The sequence below is a fragment of the Ammospiza nelsoni genome, chromosome Z, assembly GCF_027579445.1.
Source record: "Ammospiza nelsoni isolate bAmmNel1 chromosome Z, bAmmNel1.pri, whole genome shotgun sequence".
Lineage (NCBI taxonomy): Eukaryota > Metazoa > Chordata > Aves > Passeriformes > Passerellidae > Ammospiza > Ammospiza nelsoni.
The window spans coordinates 74,562,958-74,586,643 of record NC_080669.1 but is presented as its reverse complement, the minus strand read 5'-3'; the positions used below and the strand labels follow the sequence as shown (position 1 = coordinate 74,586,643).

At 40.7% G+C, this 23,686-nt stretch overlaps 1 protein-coding gene across 1 annotated transcript in view; it reads right to left on the bottom strand.

Moving 5' to 3' along the window:
* OXCT1 (3-oxoacid CoA-transferase 1) overlaps positions 1-23,479 on the bottom strand; it is an 86,109-nt gene extending 62,630 nt beyond the window's left edge. The window contains exons 1-6 of the mRNA XM_059492599.1: positions 23,033-23,479; positions 19,469-19,577; positions 18,067-18,157; positions 6,155-6,290; positions 1,918-2,067; positions 115-221 (exon numbers count right to left, since the gene is read on the bottom strand). Coding sequence (XP_059348582.1) covers positions 115-221; positions 1,918-2,067; positions 6,155-6,290; positions 18,067-18,157; positions 19,469-19,577; positions 23,033-23,479 — 1,040 coding nt within the window. The remainder of the gene's footprint in view (positions 1-114; positions 222-1,917; positions 2,068-6,154; positions 6,291-18,066; positions 18,158-19,468; positions 19,578-23,032) is intronic.
* Positions 23,480-23,686: the final 207 nt, after the last annotated feature.

Here is a 23,686-nt window from a genome sequence, read left to right as displayed (position 1 = left end):
AGAATATGAAATCAGTAAAACATTATTTTCCCATAACACAGGAGACAGGATTCTCCTTCTCATTCATTACCTAAACTGTAAAATAATCTTTTCCCACCAGTAAACAAGTCATACCTGAAAATTATGTTTCCTGCACGATCAGCCTTCCATGCCTTCACAAGAGCAAAATCTCCTGTAATAGATTTCTCTAAAATAAAGTGACGGCCATCAAACTCCCTCACCTATAAAGAAAAGTCCAAAATTGAGATGTAGGTTTCTTCCAACAGATATCACATGTAATACTTATTTTAGGGGTTAATTTTGCAGACTATTATATTTCAGCTTCTTTTTATACTCTGTACAGTTTTTACTGAAAAGCTGTATGATAACAGAGAGGCATGGAAACCCCAGTTTTATCACAGGTATAAGCCCTTGTTTTATCATAGTGTCTCCAGGGAAACATCATGAGAATCCATATTCCTCCTGCTCCATCTACTGGAATTAGACATGCTTTGTCCTGCACATCTACCAGCTAATCAAAAACTGAAATGCTAAAGCAGAATTATTGAAAAAGGCCAAAAGCACTGCCCACCACCAAATCCAAAATTAAGTCAATTCAAGAAAGACCTCTCAAATCATGTCATTTAACAGGCTGAGTTTCATTTGGTTTTCCCTGTATTAATGATCAATATTTGGAACGAATGACACTATGCCTGAAGCCAAAATATGGAAGACGGACAGAGCTAGTCTTTCAGTCCTATATAGAGAGGTGAACGACCACCTCTCTTAACAATGTAGAAGGTAAGAATATACACAAATATTACTTGAGAGGTTTTTAAAGTTGCTGAAAGGGGAAGTATGAGGAAAGTGTATCAGATGTCAGTTTGCCAATACCATAAAAGGCAAGATGAGCCTTTATAAAATGATACTTCTGTGCAAAGTGGATGCGGAGAATGGAATCAACAAATCACACTAGTCATGTTTTTAGCACTCCATCATTATTAGACTGAGTAAGGGAGATTTTCCCACAAATGTCAAAAGCAAAACAAAATAAGAAAAATGTTATTAAAATTATAAGCTGTTTATTGAACAAAACATTCTTTCAAGTGGTGAAACATCATAATGATGTATGCTGTAAAAAAGTTAAGGGAATATAAAATATTAAGACAACGTATAGATACTGCAAATAGTCATGTATAAAATACATGAAAGCCACAGGTTAAAGTGGAATTACCTTTACCCCAGAAAAGCTCTTGAGGTGAAATTTAATGTTGTATGCAGCCTAATTGGAACACACAATATTAGCCCCACCCATTTCTTCAAGAAACATTATAGCACTGAGACATCCCTTCTCCAAATTCTACATCCAACTTCAAAATGAAACCCTTGCTTCTACCTTGAAAGCCACAGTCTTTTTACTTCTTTGCAATTTTAAAAACTGAGACTAAATTGCATTTCAAATGTTGGGAAATTAATTTCCTGAAATTTGTGTCAACTGAGCTCTTGCCATTTAACATGAGAATGCCCCATTTCTTCTAAGGCTGAAGCTCCATGTGCAGCTGCAGGGCTGCTTACTGCATAGTGCAGTATTTAAGGAGCACCTGCCCCATGAACAGGTTTTACTCTGAACTTACTTTGAATACACAGAAAACCTGGTCAAAAAACAGTCACATGAAGAGTAACTCAGCAAGGCAGGCTTCCACTTGGACCAGGTCTTGATGCTAAATCACTCTAAAACTGTAAAAACTTCTTTAACACATCGCAGAGGACAGCAGTAAGCAATGGAAGCAAAGCTGATGTCTCTGGTACCACAGACATCCAGTTAAATGAATACAGTAAAGTTCATAACTCCTTCTTAAACACCTGTTTATCTTGTAAATATGTTAGAAATTAATTTTTCAATGGTGAAGGCTTCCTAATGGTGATCAGACCTCTTACCTCTCTTGGCTGGCTGGCAATGGCAATGGTGCCATCTGTGTTGTACTTGATGGGTGCACCCCCTTCCTGCACCAGCGTCCCATAACCAGTACTAGTGTAAAATGCTGGGATTCCTGCTCCTCCTGCTCTAATACGTTCAGCAAGTGTACCCTATGGGAAAACACATTTAAGAAATCATCACTTGGGAACAACAAATCAAACTTTGATGAATGGCTTGCATTAACTTTATTTTATATCCTGTTCATTCCTTCTGCACACAGTAGACAGGTGTGATCATCTATTTCTTCCTCACATTTTAGCTTTCCCATGTGGGACTAGTACTGGATATGGAAAGAAATGCTTGACACACAGTCATGAACTGCTCAAGATGACACTGTCATAAAACCACCTCCCAAATGCCAGGGCCCAGCACTTGGCTATGTCTCCTCTCCTGCAGTTTGTTTACCAACCAGTTATTATTTGTTTCCAGACCAATTATTCTTGAGAACAGTACAGAGTTATTTTTCTTTTTCTCACCCAGCTACATATCCTAGAAGGTTTTTCTTCTCTAACAGATGTACATTTTTCAACATTCTAAGAAAAACTTCAGAGCCCACTCCTAGTCAAAACAGCCAAGCATGGCAGATTGAGAAAGAAAGAGGGAGTCCAGTAATTTGGGTTGCCCGTGCCAAGAATACCAAAAAGCTAACAGAGCAGTTTTTATACTCTCTTTAACCACCCTGCCTGCACTCTTCTCTATGTCCAGCTATAGTACAGAATGCTAACAGCAAAAACTCCTCATTTGCCTTAATTATAAACTTATGGCCAAAGATGTGTATTTGCAGTTCATTAATGTCATTTCCCAGATTTTTTTAAATATTCTCTTGGATTCAAAGCAAGACAAAAACATCATGATCAATTACCCAGTTTAACAGCCTCTACAGGCTGTTAATAAATAATAGTTAATAAATAAAAATAAATAGTTTTATTTTCCCCAGTAATCCTGCAAGAAGCACAGTGGCCTCTGGTTAACTTTCAAAATGGTGGCAAGAGGCATATGCAAACCATGCAATGATACAGAGTCCTGTGTTCTAAGAAGCCTTATCATTTCATGATCTCACCATGATGTCTTCCTTACTGTGCAAGAATAATACAAAAATCTCCCATTTTGCCTAAGGTTATACCATACTATTTTAAGAAAGACTATTTTTCTTGACACAATTGACACAAATATTTCAAATCCCCACATCTCCTAGCAAGCAATTAATTCACTTTACTGTTTCCCTTTATATACTGTAGACCCATTAATTCCATGCTGGATCTACATAACTTATCTGTAGCCACAGAGCCAGATGCATGTCTAAGGAGTTCATGGTCACCTTGGTAAAAGTGCTGAACATTAAATAGGAAGGAAAATATGCATTGTGAGATTTGTGACGTTTGAAACATCAGACATGACAAGTGTCTGGCTATTTTCAGGTCTGCTGACTGGGTATAAAAGGAACTGTTCCACTCATGTCTGTAACTCTAAGAAACATTCTCTCACAACATCCTCATAGGCAAGCTCAGGTAGAGTGGACTAGATGAGAGGGCAGTGAGGTGAATTGAGAACTGGCTGAATGGCAATCCCAGAACATTACAATCAGTGGCACAGGATATAGTTGGAGGCCTGTTACTGGTGGTGCCCCCAGGGGTCAATACAGGGCCCAGTATCGTTTAACATTTCATCAATGGCTTGGAGGAAGGGCAGATGCCTCCTCAGCACGTCTGCTGATGACACAAACCTGGGCGGGGTGGCCAATACCCCAGAGAGCTCTGCGGCCCTTCAGAGGGACCTTGGCAGGCTGGAGAGATGGGCAGAGAAAAACGATCTGAAATTCAGTACAGGAAAATCCAGGGTCCTGCACCTGAGGCGGAATGATCCCATGCACTGTACAGGCCAGGGGCTGGCCTGCTGGGAAGCAGCTCAGAGAAGGACCTGGGAGTCCTGGTGTCCATGAGCCAGCAGTGTGTCCTTGGGACCAAGGCCAGTGGTGTACTGAGGTGCATCAGGAAAAGCATCTTCAACAGGAGATGGGAGCTTCATTGTGGGAGCTGACTCTGCCCCTCTACTGAGCCCTGGTGAGGCCGTGTCTGGACTGCTGTGTCCAGTTCTGGGCTCCTCAGGACAAGAGAGAAATGAACTCCTGGAGATGATCCTGGAGTGAAGAGTAACAAAGATGCTTAAGGGAATGGAGCATCTCTCTTATGAGAAAAGGCTGAGGGAGTTGGGCCTGTTCAGCCTTGGGCAGAGGTGACTGAGAAGGGACCTTATTAATGCCTATAAGTATCTGAAGGGAGGAGGGACCAGGCTCTGTTCAGGGGTCCTGAGCAACAGGACAAGAGACAAAGGACAGATGCTGATGCATGGGAAGTTCCATCTGAACATGAGGAAGAAATTCTTTACTGTGACATTGGCCACACACTGGAACAGGTTGCCCAGAAAGTCATGTAGTCTCCTTCACTGGAGATATTCAAGCAGCACCATCTGAACACAATCTTCTGCCATGTGCTCTGAGATGACCCTACTTGGGCAAGGAGGTTGGACCAGATGATCTGCTGTGGGTCCTTCCAACCTGACCCATTCTGTGATTCACAAGAGAGGGAGCTCAAGATACCAATCTTAATGAAAATTTAACACAGTTGTTTTCCTCAGACATTTATATAAACAGATGTTTAAAGCCCAAATTTTATGTGTCACCTCTGAAAATGCCACACAGTAACAAGCTGTAGTCTTTGAAGTTAGAACACCAACTTCACAGAAGTTGATCTCAATAGAACATAACTGATATCAATGATTTTAGGATCTCATTGCGTTCATGCTATTTGGGTAGCTTGGCAGTGCTAAAATAATTAAAAATACGGTGCTAAAAAGTAAAGTTTTAAATTTGCTTATAACAGTACACAAAGAAGAATTTCACTAAGAGTTAATGAACAAGCCAAAAAGGGTTTTATCTCACAATGAATGAAATCTCCGAATTTGATTCCTGCCCACTAGATGGCAGGCATGGCCCACGCAACATCCCCAAAACCTGCCACCAAGATGGGAACAGAGCAGCTTCTTAACTTCCTTCCTTTATACGGGGCCACAGTACTGAGCATAGTTTATGCCTTTTTCTACCATCTCCATATGTGTGTGTATATATTTATACATATTTTTATATATATATTTAAAGCTTCAGATGAATATAATCTATTAATAATTAATTCATTCCATTAAAGGAATCCACACAAATAACACACAGTCAGTTCTTAACAGATGCATGACCCTAAAATGGTGTATTGGCTTTGCAAGGTTTTGGTAGCTAGAGGGGTGGTTTCTGTGAGACTATGCCAGAAGTTTCTCCCAGTGTCCAAAGAACCAGTGCCAGCTGGTTCCAAGACTAAGCCCTTCAGCAACAGTGGTAGTGCCTCTGGGACAGCATATTGAAGAAGGAGATCTTCTTGCACTGATGTAAGTGCATCCAGAGCAGAGAGGAGTGTGAATATGTGAGAGGAACATACTCTGCAGGCATCAAGGTGAGTGAAGGAAGAGGGTCAGGAGCTGCTCCAGGTGCCAGAAAAGAGATTCCCCTGCAGCCTGTGGCAAGACCATGGTGAGGCAGCTGTGCCCCTGCAGCCCATGGTGGGCCACAAAATCCACCTGCAGCTCCTGAAGGATCCCACACCCGAGCAGGTAAATGCCTGAAAAAAGGCTGTGACCCTGGGAAGTCCATGCTGGAGCAGGCTCCTGGCAGGACCTGTGGCCCCAAGGAAAGAGGAGCTCATGCTGGAGCAGGTATGTTGGTAAGACTTGTGACTCCATAGAGAATCCACACTGGAGCAGGAAGAAGGTAGGGGTAAAGTGTATGTAGGGGAAGGGGGTGTTAAGATTTGGTTTTACTTCTCTTAGCCCACTCTGATTTGACTGATATTAAGCTAAGTTCCCAAAGATGAGTCTATGGTGCCCAAGATCCTAACTGGTGAGTGATCTCTCTCTTATTTCAACCCATGAGTCTGTTGTTATATTTTCTCCTCTCTGTCCAGCTGAGAGGAGTTAAGAGTGAGGCTTTGGTGAGCACCTGGAATCCAGTCAGGGTCAGGCCGCCACAGATGGCAAGTGTCTTCTGCATACAAGGAAAGCGTTTCGATTGAAAAAGAATTTTTAAAGAGCACTTAGGCATTATTCTACTCAATATTTTAGATGAAAAGAAACCACACTCTTAGAGACACTCCTTACCTGTGGTGTAAGCTCAACTTCAAGCTCACCAGATAAATACTGGCGTTCAAACTCAGCGTTCTCTCCAACATACGATGACACCATGCGTTTTATCTGCTTTGTCTGAAGCAGAAGACCAAGTCCAAAATTGTCAACACTGTGTAGAAAATGCAAAAAAACAGACAAAACAGTTTTACTGTAAAAAAACACTTGATAAGCTGTAATGACTTAACAAAAAAGGACAGAGTTATCTCCCCCACACATAACAAATTGAAGACAAAAAACAAATTCCAGCCTTTAGAGGGTAAAGCATCAAAGCTACAATTAAAATTTAATATTTCAGTTTTCAGACCTCATCTCTTCCAAGGCACAGAATACATCCAAAGAGTTCCAGTTAAATTCATTTCACGTGTTAGGAGCTAAAAAATACCCGCTTGACAAGTGGTGTTATTTTACATATCTGATCCTTCAAAAAGCCTTACCAAATTAATAAAAAGTCAGACATGGCTTTGAGTGAACAAAGACATATTTTTGTTTACACTCCTGCTCACTGTGAAAAAGACAAGTGATTGCTTAGAAGCCCAAGGAGAAAGGCATATTGACATTTATAATGCTAGTTTCTATATGAGGTAAGAGAATTTTTTGTATTTAAATTTTCTTATAATAGTAAATAATTAAATCTCTTACTAAATAACCGCCTACTCCAACAAAGGATTTTGTCACTACAAACAAGATGTTCTTGTCTATGTCAACTGAAACTGAACGCCAGAGATGCTATATAACATTTTTCTTGTGCCAGTACTTCTAAAATTCTGATATCCTTATCTTTGTATGCTATACTGTGTACTTCTGGATTAGAAACATTTCTCAGGAGTTCCTGCAACCAAGGTTTCTCTGTAAAAAATGCTACTTCAATTCAAGGAAATACGAGGAAAACATATAAATATGGAAATAAACATAGATGATATTATAAAGAAATGTTTCTTTCACTTTTCCAGCCCATTATGCAGGATGCCAGCAGACTGGTACATGTGTGTGAAGCTCCTCCACATTTATATTGGTCTCTGAATGATATAAGCAGACAACTCAGACTTTCCAGTCCCTCTACAAAAAAGATGCCATGATGCAGAATTACCTCACAAAAAATGTGTTTCTGCCATGAGTTGGCTCAATTCAATACGACTTAATTATCCACACAATGGCTTGACATTTCAGGATAAGAAATACAGAAAAATATTAAAATAATCTTTTAAGTTATCAATCATTAGCACTTTGTAATTAACACATATGTGCTTACAATATATGAATCCCATTGAAAACACCCTTCCTAAAGAAGAGCTGTAAACTAAGACCAGATTAAAAAACTTTACTATTATGCAGTATTCTTTTCAAATATAAACGTGGAAATGCTTGCCAGCCCCAGCACAGACTGCAGTGCTGCAGGTGAAGGGAGAGGGGCTGAGTGAGCAGGACCAGCACCAGCTCTTCCTCTCCCTCCACAATACTCTGAGGGCTGCATGGACAGACATGCAGCCCCAGTGCCTTCGCAACTGCATGCATCATGAGCACTATTTTAAGGTTAGGACTATTTTAGGAAGTGGCCCACTTCAGTGCATACTCAAGCACTTTGGAAACTGGATGAGAGGAAGTGAAACCAGCTTCTCTGACCTGGTTCTCTGAATTTATTCTACGTTCTCTAGATACAAAAGAATGTGATTTATTATAAAAGCTTGCTCCACTCTCCAACTCTGACCGATTAAAAAAAATTTTAAAATCTAACCATGATGCAACTTCCAAAATATTCTGGTGCCAAAGCCCTGGGACTAAAATGTGCGTTGCTTAGAAACAACCCGTGTTTCTAACCCACCACAAGAAAAAAATCCTCCAGCTTGAAACTAGAAGAGCTAAGAATAGAGAAGAAAGAGGAGTCTTGTGGGCAAATGAGATTACAAAAAAAAATAAAATTAAATTAAAAGCCAGAATTTCCTGTATAGATCAATTCAAAGCAAGACAATTCCTCTCACATGAAAACTATCTAACCCTGACATCTCATTATAAAAGGCAGTAAACAAATGTAAAAGACCAGTCAACATCTGTGTGAAGCTCCTCACATTTATTTTGGTCTCTGAATTATATAAGCAGAGAACTCAGTTGAACAGGTTGGTGTAATTATGGCACTGTGTGGCAGAAGTGCAGAAATGAAACAAAACTGTACAGTGCTTTTAGTGCAAGAACAACAGGAAGCTTCCTGAACTGCTTGCAAGCCAGAGTTTGCAATCTCTGTGTATCACTCAGGTGGTTAACACTGCTCTTATCATTACAAAACTTGGAAGTTACCAAATAGAAAAAACAAATTCTGCATTAGACAATGAAATACTGTGTGCATTGGTGTAAGAAAGGATGGCAAGAGAGGGCCAGGAGTAGATTTGTAATGGTTAAAGAAATTTCTCCTTCATTTCACTAAGATCCATAATCCTTGCTCCTACATTCTCAGAAGCAGCTACTGAAACCATATTGTCCTTAATAGGATTTTGCATATCATCCTGCAGGATTCCATGTGGATACACTTGATTTCCTGATCTACTACTGCGAGGTATCTTCTATCAAATGAAACTGTAGTTATGAAGAAATTAAGCAGAAAGTTGCACAAAGGTTATCCTGTCACACTCATGCCAAGTTGTTCTTCACTTCTTAAGTCACTCTTTCTTACTCTTCTCCTCCAATGTAGCAAATTTGTTCAAAAACAAAATTGCTGTGAGGATCTGTTACTGAGCATACAACAAGGTCATATTTCCCTAGCACAATGAGAACAGGAATTTCACCTTTCAAAAACATGCACCAGGAGGTTCTGCCTGCCTGGTAACACAAAATTACTTCAACTCCCACATGCATTTAATCTTCAGAGCAACAGCACAAAATCCTGTTGCCATTATTCATATAAGGTTTTTTCAGATGTACATTTCTTGAAAGAAAATACACTGCCATCCACCTCCTTTGAGGATGCAATCTGTATTTAGGTTTCCAGCTAAAATAACCCTTTTGCTTTCATGTGCATCAGTTTCCCTTCCCATCATGTCCCTTCAAAAACCCATCTTGAACACTTCAGCGTATTTCATATTTCCTGTTTTTCTCTTACATGTCAATGTCCCAAGAAACACACATTTCACACAGAAACACTGTTCTCACTCTTATTTTCCCTACCCTTTGATTTTCATGTGACATCTCTATCCAAGATTACAACTTTCAAAAACCTCTGGTTTATGGATACTTCTTTCAATGTAACAGTTCTATGGCAATTTTAAGTTATTAGTTCTTCCTTGCTGCCTTTTGCTGCTTTCTTGATCATGTTGTTTTAAGCAAAGAGCTTTTTGAACTTTTCAGCTTTGATTATGTTTACCCTCAAAATGTTACCTATAAAGATTTGCCTTGCAGGCTACACTCCACCTATCAAACAGCAACCATAGAAAGAAAAAAAAAAAGAATCTTTACTGAGTGCATGAAAAGAATATACGCCATACACCTATTTCAAAAGCTGTATTCAGTCCTTTACAAATTAAAACAAAGGTAAATGCAATAAAAATATGCTGCCCTAGATAGGAAGGAAGGAAGAAGGTGTGGTAGAAGTTGACATAGTTGTTATGAGTGCAGTCAGAAAAGGGAAAGTACACATTAGTGCTAGACACTGAATGCATTTTTACCTTCAGATATGTTTGGATTTCTAGAAGTTTGCCCATTTTGTATTAAGATGAAAAGTGAATCAGTAAAATACATGAAGTGCATATAGGAAAAGAAAACTAGGCATTAATTAAGGATATCAGTGACCCAAGTTACCCCAAACTATTGATATAGACAAGAAAAATTAAGGATCTCTGATTGTCTAGCAACACGTTCATTCTAGTTGTTTTGTCCCTGTCAGACCTACAAAAACTTCCTGACAAAAAACTATGTCTGCCTTTTCTAATTTAAAAAATTCACCAAATATGACTCCCAGACAGATCTAGCCCACACATCTCCAGTGTACTGGAAGTAGTCAAAGACAACATGTCGGTATTTTACTGAAGATAAACAATAATCTGCTGCTCTCAGCTCTTCTTCTTTGGTGCCTCAAGCATAACACATTCTACAGCATCACAGGAAGAACAGATTACCTAACTTTCCAAACTGATAAAAAGCCTCACAAACCAACAAGCCCTCCACAGCCTGATGAAGCAGGAAACAAAAATTTGCATTCTTAAGCAGAAAAAAATGGCTACTTGGAATGTCACACACTCTGGCACAAAACACACAATGGCTTATTGTTGGGGGGGCTGTGTAAAAGGAAACATCACAAGACAATTACAATTCTCCCCTCTCTCTGCCTTTGTAAAGATATTTATTTGTTTCTAAAACATGTGGGTGTGGTCAGAACAGGCCAGCTGCCTTTACTGGAGGAAAGCAGCATCAATTAGAATGAGGGTCTCCTTCTAGACTTCTTAAAGAGATAGCTTCCTCTACTAATTGTTCAAAGATTCTCCAGAAGCTGATATTCCTGGGAGATTACACATGACCAGAAATTGTTAGTTATGAAATATTAAAATGAATACATTGAGTTTTGGAGAATTAAAATATGTTGATCAAGGAGCTAACATGATGCACCCCCTGATCTTCCTTCTCTCATAATCTGGGAACTGGAAGGATAGGAGGGTAAAACTACACCACCCCTGAAGACTACAGATTGAGAAGGAAAAGCATGCAATGAGAATCCTGTGGCAAGGCTCCACCTCAGACAGAAACTAAAGTTTCTGCAACTAGCTGTTGCTGCCAAAAAATGCACATAAATGGTTGGTTCTACTCCAGGAAAACATTTTATATAAAGATACCAGTCAGCTTCTGGAGATAGACAGGCAGACATTTTAGGTATTCATCAGCTCCAAGTGTTACATAATGAAGCATGAAACTTGATAACAGACAGACCTGTTCCAGAGCTAGAAATTTTCTTGGCAATAGGCTAGGGGTGAGGAAAGGAACCAATTTCCTCTGACATTCTCCATGTAGAAGATGAGAGGCTGATTTTATTTGCAACTTCAGCTTTTCAGCCTTCAAAAGGATTTGCTCCGAGTTACATGCAATTGTGCCTTCTGATAGGTCCACAATTCTTAAGAAAGACCAGATATGCTTCCCAAGTAAAAGGAATGCATCAATCACTGCCTGCGTGGCATTTCTTAGCAGCAGTCTTAAGCTTTCAGGCTTACAGGGGTGCCTGACTATAGTATGAAACTTTACCAACATGACAGTTATGTGGACGGAGGTACCACCTGAGTTCTCAGGGACACACATTCTTAGGTCCACAAAAATAAAGTACAATCCTGGCTGCACCAGAAAGATCCTTAACGGCCTTTGTGCAGAAAATTAATAAATGCCTACTAGATGGTGTTTCTTGGAAGACACTGAACAAAAGTGCAGGCACACCCAGGGCAAAATTAATGCAGATAATCATATAATAGTTCATTATACCTTATCTTCCCCAATCTTATAGCTGGCTCATAATAATGACACTATGTCCTACCATAATTTCCCCATATGTATGGCTACTAAAGAGCCAGCTCAGATGACACTGTGCTTCTCCTTCTCTGTCCCTCACTTCCCAAAGGGTACCAAAAATGATAACAAGATGAGGAATAGGAGTTAACAGACACAGAAAAACAGATTCAGCTCACAGAAAGGTAAATTATTCAGAGACATAATGCCTATTTGCCTTGTTGTTTCTTGACTTTAGCCAAATGCCTTGACACTGTCTTCAGGCACCTTCTTTTCCTAGGACATTTTCCCATGTGTCTGATTGCAAATTGCTAAATGGAAAGCAAAAAAAAAGAGAGGATGAAGCTCTTTTAAGAAAAAAGAAGCTTTCTGTAGACTGAAAAGAGAGGTGGAAGAGGGAATTATGGCTTCTGCCATGTGCTACGGTGGTCCTGCTCAGGAGACAATGACAAGAAGGGAAGGGAAGGGAAGGGAAGGGAAGGGAAGGGAAGGGAAGGGAAGGGAAGGGAAGGGAAGGGAAGGGAAGGGAAGGGAAGGGAAGGGAAGGGAAGGGAAGGGAAGGGAAGGGAAGGGAAGGGAAGGGAAGGGAAGGGAAGGGAAGGGAAGGGAAGGGAAGGGAAGGGAAGGGAAGGGAAGGGAAGGGAAGGGAAGGGAAGGGAAGGGAAGGGAAGGGAAGGGAAGGGAAGGGAAGGGAAGGGAAGGGAAGGGAAGGGAAGGGAAGGGAAGGGAAGGGAAGGGAAGGGAAGGGAAGGGAAGGGAAGGGAAGGGAAGGGAAAGGGAAGGGAAAGGGAAGGCTGTGGAAGATCACAAAGCCTTGTGTACAAACTGGCATTCCTGAGCCTTACTCTCCCTCTACTCCTTCTCTGCAGTGTCTGCATTGGACCCTTGTCTTTCTGCTACTGAAGTATTCTCATGGGAACTCTGTCCTCTCTGCTCTCATAACTTCTTTTTGAGTCTCACAGCAAAATGGCAGTATTGTTCCTCCACCATCCTCCTCCAAAAATGATGCTCTTCTGCTGTCACAGTGATGAGTGCAGGCATATAGGCCAAGTCCATGCAAGGCAGATAATTTCTCAAGAGGAGAAATACCACAGATTGCGTGGCTACACCAGCAGCAGTCTCCCCTCTCCGCCCTCCTTTCTGGTATGAAATGGTGTACTGTGTTTTTATAATAGCAAGTCAAACAACACTATTCAGAATGACTAAAATGTACCATATTTTTCCTTCACAGAGAAGGTATATCGTATAGAACTAATCTGATAAATATTTAAATTTCATCATGAATGCATCGCACTTTAAAAGTCACCAAGCCGAAAGGCAGATTTAACTTTGTCATTTCTACAACCAATCTGTCAACCATTGTTGAGTTCATTTGTCATCACAACCAGAAAGTTATCTCCACAGCTGATTTCGCAATAGTTCCACATAGTACAAAGTTAGAACAACCTGCCCTGCCAAAATCCTAAATCACCTTCACACTAAAATTAGCTAGATGACCTAGGCAGATTTTCAGGGATTTGCAGTTCAAACAGTGTCAGCAATTCAACAGCTCTAATAAAGCACCTGATTAGATTTTTTTAAAGAATGCAGACAATTTAGAAAAAAAATCAAATTCAAATAATCAAATTCACTGAAAATATATAGTCTCCTGATTTTGGCAATTTGCTATGTGCAGGATTTTACATAATTCCACTCTTCTCTCTCTACCAAGAGAGGTAAAATCACAGGTAGCCTTCTTTTTAATTTCTGAAAATATATAAAATTTGGGATATTTGAAGAATTTCTTATAAATATACAAAAATGACACCCACAATGTAAGACACTCTGAGCATCACCTTGATCCCATCTCTGTGTACATACAAGCCTCTTTGCCTGTTCCATAGACATTTTCAGTTACATTTTAACTTTCTGAACCAAGAGATTATCTAATTTGTACCACTAAAACAACTCAGTACTTAATACTGTATGGAAAAATCTTCACAACCTTCTGTGAATTTAAAATGCAATTTCCACGTGATGGTCTCATTTTACATACACATTTACATTTGAATATGTTTTTAGTAAGCATAAGTAATATTAAGACAGACAGACATATAGATATATAGATATTTTAGTAACAGTAACAGTGGAATTAAGCCATATGAGTTACATGCAAGAAAAACCAGGGAATCCACAGCAAAGATGGCAGACACATTCTGGTTTTAACAGAAATGTACCATTCAAAGCAACAACTGAAAAATGAGATAACCTTAAACTTTACCTTACAGAACATTTATCAAACCTGTCTTAAATCCAAATTATTTAATTGTGAAGAATATAAAGATACATTTTGTGCTTTAGAATATGGGGTGCAGTAAGTTTACCACTGCATCTGATCCCACAGATATTGTCTTTTGGGGATCTGGGAACCACAAACAGCCCAACCCATTAGGAAAACAAGAGTATTTTTCTTAACAGAGCTAAGTAATGGCATTCAGGCATCATGCTCAAAAGTGCAAATGCTTATCTCAAAGTCATCTTTTCCTTCCTAATGCATAATATTGTAACATTAAAAGACCTCCAAAAAGAATACAGAGACCAAAGGTTCAAAAAGCTGATAATGCCTTATAAGAACACAGTCTGAACCAGTGATAATCTGACAGATGCTGTCAGTCTTCTTTCAGATGATTGCCCAGGTGATAAGCAATTATGATCTTAACCGTGACTTCTCTACTTTTAGTCCAAGTGAAAACCTTTTATTCAAAACTACTGCATTCAAAAAGGATGCATTTTTCAGTCTCAAAACCAGACAAAACCAAAATTTGATAAAACAATCAGACCACATACACAGGTATCACAAATAATGGGCTTCATTTCCAGTCTGCAAAATTCAGGTGGTAGATACAATGCTAATTTCAGTATGTGATTATAGCCAAGATTATTTATCTGTTTTATTAAGCACAATTAATTAAAAAAAAATTCATGCACTTTTTTTTAACTTTCATTTAAAATATTTGGCTATGTTTATAGTTTTTGTTGCAACACAGGCCCTGAAGCAACAGGTAGCCTGCATTAGAAAGTCTTAGTTGAGCCAAAGCTGAGCCTAATTTCAGCTGAGCCAAAACATCCAAGTCCCAAGTTCCAAGCAACCTCCAAACAGAATGCAACAAGATACCATGAAGTTACACGGAGATGAGAAAACAACCAAAAAGGTATGGTATACTAATCACAGCTATTTTGGGAATTTACTGAACCAATGTTTAAAATGAGATTTAAAATTTTTATTTATTTATCAATTCATTTACTTTCATTTATTTACTATTTTGAAATATTTTTATTAATTTTAATACTGGGAAATCTGGTATGGTATACTAATCACAGCTATTTTGGGAATTTACTGAACCAATGTTTAAAATGAGATTTAAAATTTTTATTTATTTATCAATTCATTTACTTTCATTTATTTACTATTTTGAAATATTTTTATTAATTTTAATACTGGGAAATCTGGAATGAATCAAATTAAAACAAGAATGAAGAAAATGCATAATAAAATGGATTTTGATAGCCCACTGAGACTGAATACTCTCAATTTAAAGGGCTTACAAAAACACAGTGTAAATAAAGCATTTACTGTGTGAACAACATAAGCAAAACAAGTTATAGGAGAAGGTGTGAGAGGATGTATTTTGAAGCATACCTATCTGTCACAGTTATCTTGCACTATTGCCCTGGTTCACAAGCTTCAGTTTCCCCTGCAGCAAGTTGTGTAAATACCAGAGGTACTGGATATTTGAACTGCTTCACTTTCAAACACTTTGCCTTGTTTGGCTTGGCAAAAGAGTAACTGCTCTTAAAGGTGCTGTTTCGCTGGCCAGCACACAGCATGAGCACGCGCATAATGTGCAGTAGCAGACAGTAAGCTGAGCACCCCATCACACTACTGTACAACTCGTCATTGAAAAGCCTTAAAGAGGCCAAAACCAAGACTTCACTTGCCAGCAATTACATGTGTTGAAAAAGTTTTTGCAGGAGGAATCCCCTCCCAATTACACTGCAGTACAGAACAGTAAGTAGAATGTGAACTTGTGAACATCCTACTCCTTTGAAGTTGTTTCCAGACATTGCCAAGCATTTCTAGGCTCTGCTGAACCTTGTTTCCAGCTAGAAAAGTTGGCAAGAACACTTCAGGACTTCCTAATTACTGCTCTCCCTTAGATGTAAGTGAATCGCTGTCTCCACTGCTGCTATTTTAGTTATAAACAGACAGCCCTGTAACATTCCATGGTTCTCACATATTGAAAGGCATGTGACTTAATCCATGCAGCTGCACTGCTCTCCAGAATAGGCTGGCTGTCCATGCACTTGGCTCCTTCCCTGCTCCAATTACAAGCTGCCTGCTAACCCCTGCAGGACAAGAAAACCTGACCACAACCAATTACCTCCTATTTGCTGGAAGAGCTGGGGAGAAGAAAACAGCTGCAGTCAAGAAACTGAAACACAGCCAGGCATCAACTACAACACAAGGTCACCAAAGAAAAGCACACTAAACCATATGGCAATTTGAAAGTGGCAAATTACTCATTCCACAAAGTGCCTGACACCTCAACATTACAGGAACAATTGACCCTTGGAATACAACTGCTGTAGGGTATATGATTGCTGTCCTCCTTCATTTGTAAAAGCATTTATTGGTGTTCCAATATTTGATAATACCACTAAACTTTTGGACATGGTATTAGAAGATGCTAAGAAGACACATGGTATTAGAAAAGCATGCTTTTTTATAGGCTAATTAGCAGATTAGAAATTGTAGCAATTGCTGTTATGTGAATTCTGACTTTATTTCTGACAACAGTTGTGTTTTAACCTGGTTCCCAAACACTACCATACTATAACAGGCTAAATTCCACATAGTAGTAACACATAGTAGTAAATACAAAGATAGATTAAACAGTTATTTTATTATTATTTAAATTTCAAAATAAATTATACTGTCCAACAGAAGAGTAAAACTTGTATTTTTACAAACTAGACTTTTAGAAATAATTCTAGATGCCCTTGAGCATTTTCAAATTGTTACACTGTTCTGTGAGGAACTCTCCAGGCTTTCATGAATGTTATGCAAAACTAGTTTCAAGAAACAGGAATTAAATTTTGCTTTCCTGCCAGCAGCCAGTGGAAATTTTTACAGAAATCACTTCCACCTCAAAATCCAAAGAATTTTCAGGAAAGTTAACATTATTCCAATATAAATTAATTCTAACCTATAACACCAGAAACTATATTCAGAATACAATACAAAATGTCTTCCTTTTCATCCTATTCTACAGTGCTTCTCTTTCTGCCTTTACTCATATTCAGACTTTCACCTCCTCTTCAGGAACATCTGTTCAACCTCTCTATCTGCAAATATATGTGTGTTATTCAAAAATAAGACTATGAGGGAAGTTAATGATCTCTATTCTAGTGCTTGACCTTTCCATGCAAAATTATTTCTTACTTTCTTTCTTTCTTCTTTTTATCATCCACCAGAAATTGTTTCCCACAAGATTCTAAGGAGCTTAAGTTTGACTGTGTATGTACCAAATACCAAAAAAAAAAAAATCTGTTATCCAATAAATGTGCAATTAATATTTTACATATTAATATTTTTATTTAATTTAATTTATATTTTCATCAATGCACTTCAACAGAAGTGGCTGTAGTTATGTATATGGGGACCATTAGATATTGTGGAGCTTATATATATCTATATTGTGGAGGTATAAGGTATTAGGTATTGTGGAGCTTATTATGTAACTATAATGAACAGTTTGTGTAAAAATTAGCCTGAATGAGAAGATGAGAAATTAAACATGAAAGAAGGATTCTCAATTTCAACCCCACATGAATTTAAGGGGAAAACATTTAAAAACATAAATCAAAAATCTGAAGACTCATTAAAGAGACTCTCCATTCATTCATCATAGGTATTCTCTGCTGGTTTTGTGTTGCTTGGAATTTTTTTTAAAGTAACAAATACAGCAAATACAGTAAGAGGGTCAGAAAGCACCAAACTGAGTTTAAAAATATATACCCATTTGGAACTTCACAAAAAACCATACACACAAAATCACTGATACTAGATTTAAAGTCTCTCGGTTAGACTTTTCAGTTATAGTCAACCAGTTAAATACACAAAAATTTAAATAAAAATATTATAGTAATATAACTGCAACTCTACACCATGACAATTGGTCCTTGACAAAGTCGAGTATACACATAGTACTGAGCTTCCTGGGCTCCTTCCAAAAATAACACTTTCAAACCAAGCTGTCTGGTTAATATAAAATTATGATGTTGAAAAGAAAAATATTTTTAATATATATCAGCCTTTTCACATAATTGGAATTTTTAGTCTGTACTTATTAAACCACAGACATATGAATACCTACCCTGCATTGTTACTGACTGCTGTTATTCCCTTTACCCCAGTCTTCAGTAAACCCCCAATGAGGTTTTCAGGAATCCCACACAGTCCAAAACCTACACAAAATAAAAAAAAAAAAAAATTATTTTGTGACAAGTGTTTGAAAGAACATAGAATGTTTAGAAGTATGGGAATTAAAAATATGTTCTGAGAAACTCCTTAGTCAATTAAATAAATCAACATTTCCAGAAAGATTTGCTCTGGGAGTACTGGAATCTCCCACTCACCCGACACTTCCCAGTTTGGAGAAGGCTCTTCACCCATCAGCCTGGGCTTTTAGGGAAGTGCTCCCAGGCTATGGCTCTCCACATGTATGTCCTCAACCCTGTAACCACTATTCCTCCTTCTCTTTCTACCCATTCAACCTTCCTATCTCTGCTGCACATCCCATTGCTTAGCCTGTGTAATTAGGTGATAAAAGTCTGGGAGTCTGAACACCCTTGGGAGGATATCTGCCTGGAATCACAAAAATCTAGATCTCCACCAAGGCACAAGAGCCTCACACTGCCAATTGAGAGACTCCAGCACCTCTAAAATGAAATGCCATGTCACACTACAAGGACTACCTTTTCACAGAATCACGGAAACAATTAGGTTCTAAAAGACCCCTCAGATTTTCAAGACCAACCTATCTTGGCCTCAAATCTTCTTTTCTTCATGAATTAGCAACAACAACAAAAACAAACATAATTCCTGCAGAAGGAATTTTGCCTCATTATATATCTCCATTGAAGTGTTTTGCAATCTTACGTTCATTCCTTCTGCAATATCAAAACAACTTAAGAAATAGTTAAATCGCTTTTTTTTAAATGCAGATGGAACAGCGTGAAATTGTGGAAAGCATCTACAGTATCTAAAAGCTCAAGTCACAGTGAAAGTTAGTATGATGCAACTTCTTGACTCTACTGGAAATGCCACACATAAGCATTAAGTGCAACGTAGATAAGTATTATCTTCACTTCCTAACACAGAAACAGGTTAGGCAGTTTGTTGACGGTCACAGAGACCCAGAGACTGTGCAGGATACAGAGAATGCAAACATAAAATAATCAAACCATGTGAAATGACAATGCTATCCTGAAAACTCCCAAGGTCATTTTCTGGATTCAACCAAATGGAGTCCAGTTTTTGGTTTTTGCTAGTCAGGAAAAAACCCTGTTTCTCTGAGGTTTTTCCCCTTCCCTATGACACAACCTGGATTTTCTCACTGAAAGAGTATGCCCTTCATGAACAGAAGGGCATTTTTAAAAAATCATGCACTTCCGTGGATTCTCAAATTAGTTAATAGTAAAAGAAACAAGGTAAATTAGTAAAAAGTATCTCATTAATATAACATGCTTGCAACCCTAAAGAATTTCAGTATTTACCACCAACAAGTACAGTTGCCCCATTGGGTATATCTTTTACAGCTTCAACAGGATCAGTGTAAAATTTGGTGTTGCGATGACAGCTGGTAGAAAAATAGCACCCACAGATCTGCAACAACAATAAAAGAAACAAGTGAGTGAACAAAAGGCATTGGCTTTATAATGAAGACTGTGCCTGTGTCCAGATAAGGGGGAAATAGATACAAAAAGATATTGCTGCTGTAAATACTAGACCGGGGTGGGGAGGGGAAGGGAGAGCAGGGGTGAGAAGGAAGGAAAGTAAAGTGCAGGCGCCAAAAACAAGAGAATTCCATCCTGAATTACTGACAAATTGTGCCTTTCTGAGAACAGATTTACAAATGCAATTCCTCAGCCCAAGTTGGAGCCATCCACAGACTCCTTAAACCTATATATTGCTACATTAGCTACAAAAGCATCCAGGCACTTAGCATAATCAGAAACTGCTGAAAGAAAGACAAAACCACCACAAAATTTGAGTGGAAGCCACAGAACGATAGGAAGGACAGCATTGTACCAGCAGTATGGTAAGCAGGGACACCCTTCCACAGAGTGAACCTTCCCCCAGTTTCCTTGTGCAGTCTTAGAACTTTCTAACATGGTCTTAGAGATCCTCATGTTGTTGAATAACAGTCCATAATCAAGGAGACTCCAAGAAGTGCATGAAATACAGAGAGCAAGAGGGAAATCAACATAAATCCCACCCCCAAACCTGGACCTCACAGGGCAAAGCCATTACACAGCAGTCATCATAACTTATGTATGTACTGTTATGTACTAAGACCACACTTACATGTTTTTTTCTTTAATATTTAGCACTAATACCATGCATTAATACTACTCAAGTATTTGTTCAGGCACCAGAAGGAAAACTGACACCTAAGTCACTGTCTTGAAACAGTCTCAATAAATTCAGAAAATCTGGAAGCTAAAGTACTACCTACTGGTGTTTCAAATTCTAGCTTGATAGCAGGAGTGAAAAAAATTATATTGCGAGAGAAAAATTAATAAATAAACAAGGTAATTTACACACTTTGAAGACAATAGTCCAGTTCTTCCCTGAAGAGCTCTTACTTTAAGAGTTACCTACAGTTATAACGAGGGCAACAAATTTTGGCTCAGTTTCAATATTACACAAGCTGTTCTCTTTTTATAATTAAAGCTGCAAGAATTTATACTGAATATTAAGAAAACCCATCTGAATGGAAGCTTACCTCCTTCCCAGTGGATACCCTGATGTTCCTCTGCTTTCATGGGCTCAATAAAAAAAATCAGTATGTGGGTCATAAGAAACAATGTCATGTGAGAAAAACTGCAAGAGCCTTCTGCATGCCAAATTAAACCATGAATGTTTCTCCACTGATCCATGGTACTTGAAAAGTCACAGAGTCAGGTGCAGTCCCTTGAGACTTCCCTGAGGGAAACATTGTGCCCACCTTTAAAAAGGGTAAAAAAAGGAGGACACCAGGAACTACCAACCTGTCAACTTCACCTCTGTGCCTGGGAGGGCCATGGCACAGATCCTCGTGGAAGCTGTGCTAAGGCACAGGACAGGAACATGATTCAGCACAGCCAGCACAACTCCACTGAGGGCAAGTCCTGCCTGATCATACTAGTTACCTTCTGTGATGGAGTGACCACATCAGTGGACATGGGAAGGACTATGGATTCATCCGCACTTCTGTAAAGCCTTTGACACAGTCCCACACAACATCCTTGTCTCTAATTTAGAGCGAGATGGATTTGGTTGCATGGACTTGGGGGATGAGGAATTGGGTGATAGCAACATCCAGAGGGGAGTGGCAAAAGGCTTAGATGGATACTGGTGTTCCTCAGGGGTTCATGCTGGGACCAAGACTGCTTAATATCTTCATCAATGACAAAGAGAGATCAACTACACATTCCGCCAGTTTTGCAAACCAAGTTAACCAGCGCAGCTGATAACCCTGAAGGATATGATGCCATCCAGAGAGACCTGGACAAGCCAGATGCTGGTGCTGTACCTGCATCAGAGAAACCCCAGGCCTGAGTACAGACTGGGAGAGGAACTCATTGACTAATTGGTGCTGCTGGTGGGTGAGAGGCTGCACATGGCCCAGCCATGGCACTCACAGCACAGAGAGCCAAACATGTCCTGGGCTGCACCCAGAGCTCCGTGGGCAGCAGGGCAGAGAGGGGATTCTGCCCCTCTGCTCTGCTCTGCTGAGACCCACCTGGAGCACTGCATCCAGCTCTAGAGTCCTCTGAACAGGAAGGACAGAAACCTGTCAGAGCAGGTCCAAAGGAGTATTAAGAGCTGGCAGCTTTAGGAATCACAGTACAACAGGGCTGCAAGAGGGCTTGAGTGCCAGGGCTGGAGGGAAGCTAGGCCTCTGCTGTGTCCCTGTACCCATGCACAGGAAAGTATTTCAGAGGCCATGTGGTACCTTTTCTTAAATCTTCCCGACTGTGTGCAACAGTGGTGAACAGAGAAGCATGCATTACACAAGTGTGCATTCGCAGGTTGGACGTCTCCAATGAGTGTATCTGCTCTTCTATCCTAAATATGTTCTTCTCCTCGTCCCTTTCCTACCCACCCGGTGTCTGAGAGCAATGGGCTTTCAGGGACTTGAGGCACCAGCAATCACCTATGCTTCCCTGCACACCGAGGCAGCAGGCTAAAACCTCAGGAACTGGCAACAATTCTGGCAGGTTTAAGGAATTAACATAGGGCTCCTTCCTAGAATAATCAGATTTTAATTATCTGGAAAAGCAAAAATATGACATAGTAAAACAAAACCTGAAAGTGCTAAGATTTGTCCATTAGGATATCAGGAGTAGTAAACAAAGGCATGAGAAGGTGAGCTTTTTTAAAATAAAATAAATTAAGAAAGGCCACAGAGACAGTCCTGGCTGAAGAAACAAAAAAAAAAAACAACTTTGCTATGGTTACATGTGGGTTGGAAACCATTAAATCTGCGAGATTTGGCAGAAGCTTCCCATAGGAAGGGAGCTGCACGGCTGCACAGCACACATTTCTGGATAGCAGTAGATGGCGGGGCTGCCAGCGAGCTGTGCACACCTGCTACCCACCTCCGGGAGAGGAGGCGGTGAGAGCAACACGGCAATACACAGCAACACACTGTAACTGTGCTGCCTTTTAAAATGATGGGGATCTAAATTAATAAATATAAATTAAATGCAAAAACGAGACCAAAAAAACCTTAAGCCAACTCTCCTTGCCAGCGTCTCAAGGTCACCGCATCCCCGCCCGCCGCCGGGCCCGGGCCTGCGGCGGGGCCGCGCTCTGCCCTCCCGCCTGTTCCCGCCACCCGCGGGGAGGCCGCGGGACAAGCCCCTCACGAACAAAGCCATCGCTGCCCCGCGGGGCGGGAAGCGCCTCCCCCGGCCCGTAGGGCGGCCGCCCACCCGCGGCTCGGCTACCCGTGCCACACACGCCTGCCCCAGCGCGGGCAGCAGCGAGCGCGATGTCGGCCAAGGTCACCCGGCAGGCTGGGCGAGGCGGAGGGGCTCGGATCCGCCTTCCCCACCGCCCCCCGCCCTTACCTCAGCCCTCCGTGCGGCGGGGAGGAGGATGCGGCGGCCGAGGGGCGGCAGGACGAATTTGAACGCCGCCATCTTCGCGCTGCGCGGCTGTCGGGGAGCGGAGCGGGGTCGGGAGCCGGGCCGAGTTGGGGCGGCGGCTGCGGGAGCCCAAGGCGGGACGCGGGGAGCAGGAGCGGCGGGACAGCGGAGCCCGCGGCGGAGGGAGGGCGAGGGGCTCGGCCCTGACGTGCGCTGACGTCGGTGCGCCCGAGGCGGGGCCGCCGAGCGAGGCGGGCAGGAGGGTGGGTTGGGTGCCTGCGGTGTCCCCTCAGCCGCCGGCTCCGGCGGGGTCCGGGAGAGCTGTCCAGCCGCCCCGCGCCTGCCGAGCACAGGCAGCCCGACCCGGGCGCTGTCCCACGAGAGGGAGCAGCCCCCACTCCTGCAGCTCCACTGATACCTCTGAGCCATCGTCAGCGGGTTTGTTCATCAAAACCATCAGAATCCGCGCAAAACACAAGTGGGCAAACTCCATCAACCAGCGGCACACCAGTGTTACAATGCTATAATCACTTCAGCAAACAAGAGCTTTTCCTGGTTTTCTTTTCCTTTTCCTGTTTTCCTTTCCACAATTACCACAGATGGATAACTCAGATGTGCCATCTCAGCCCTTTCCCC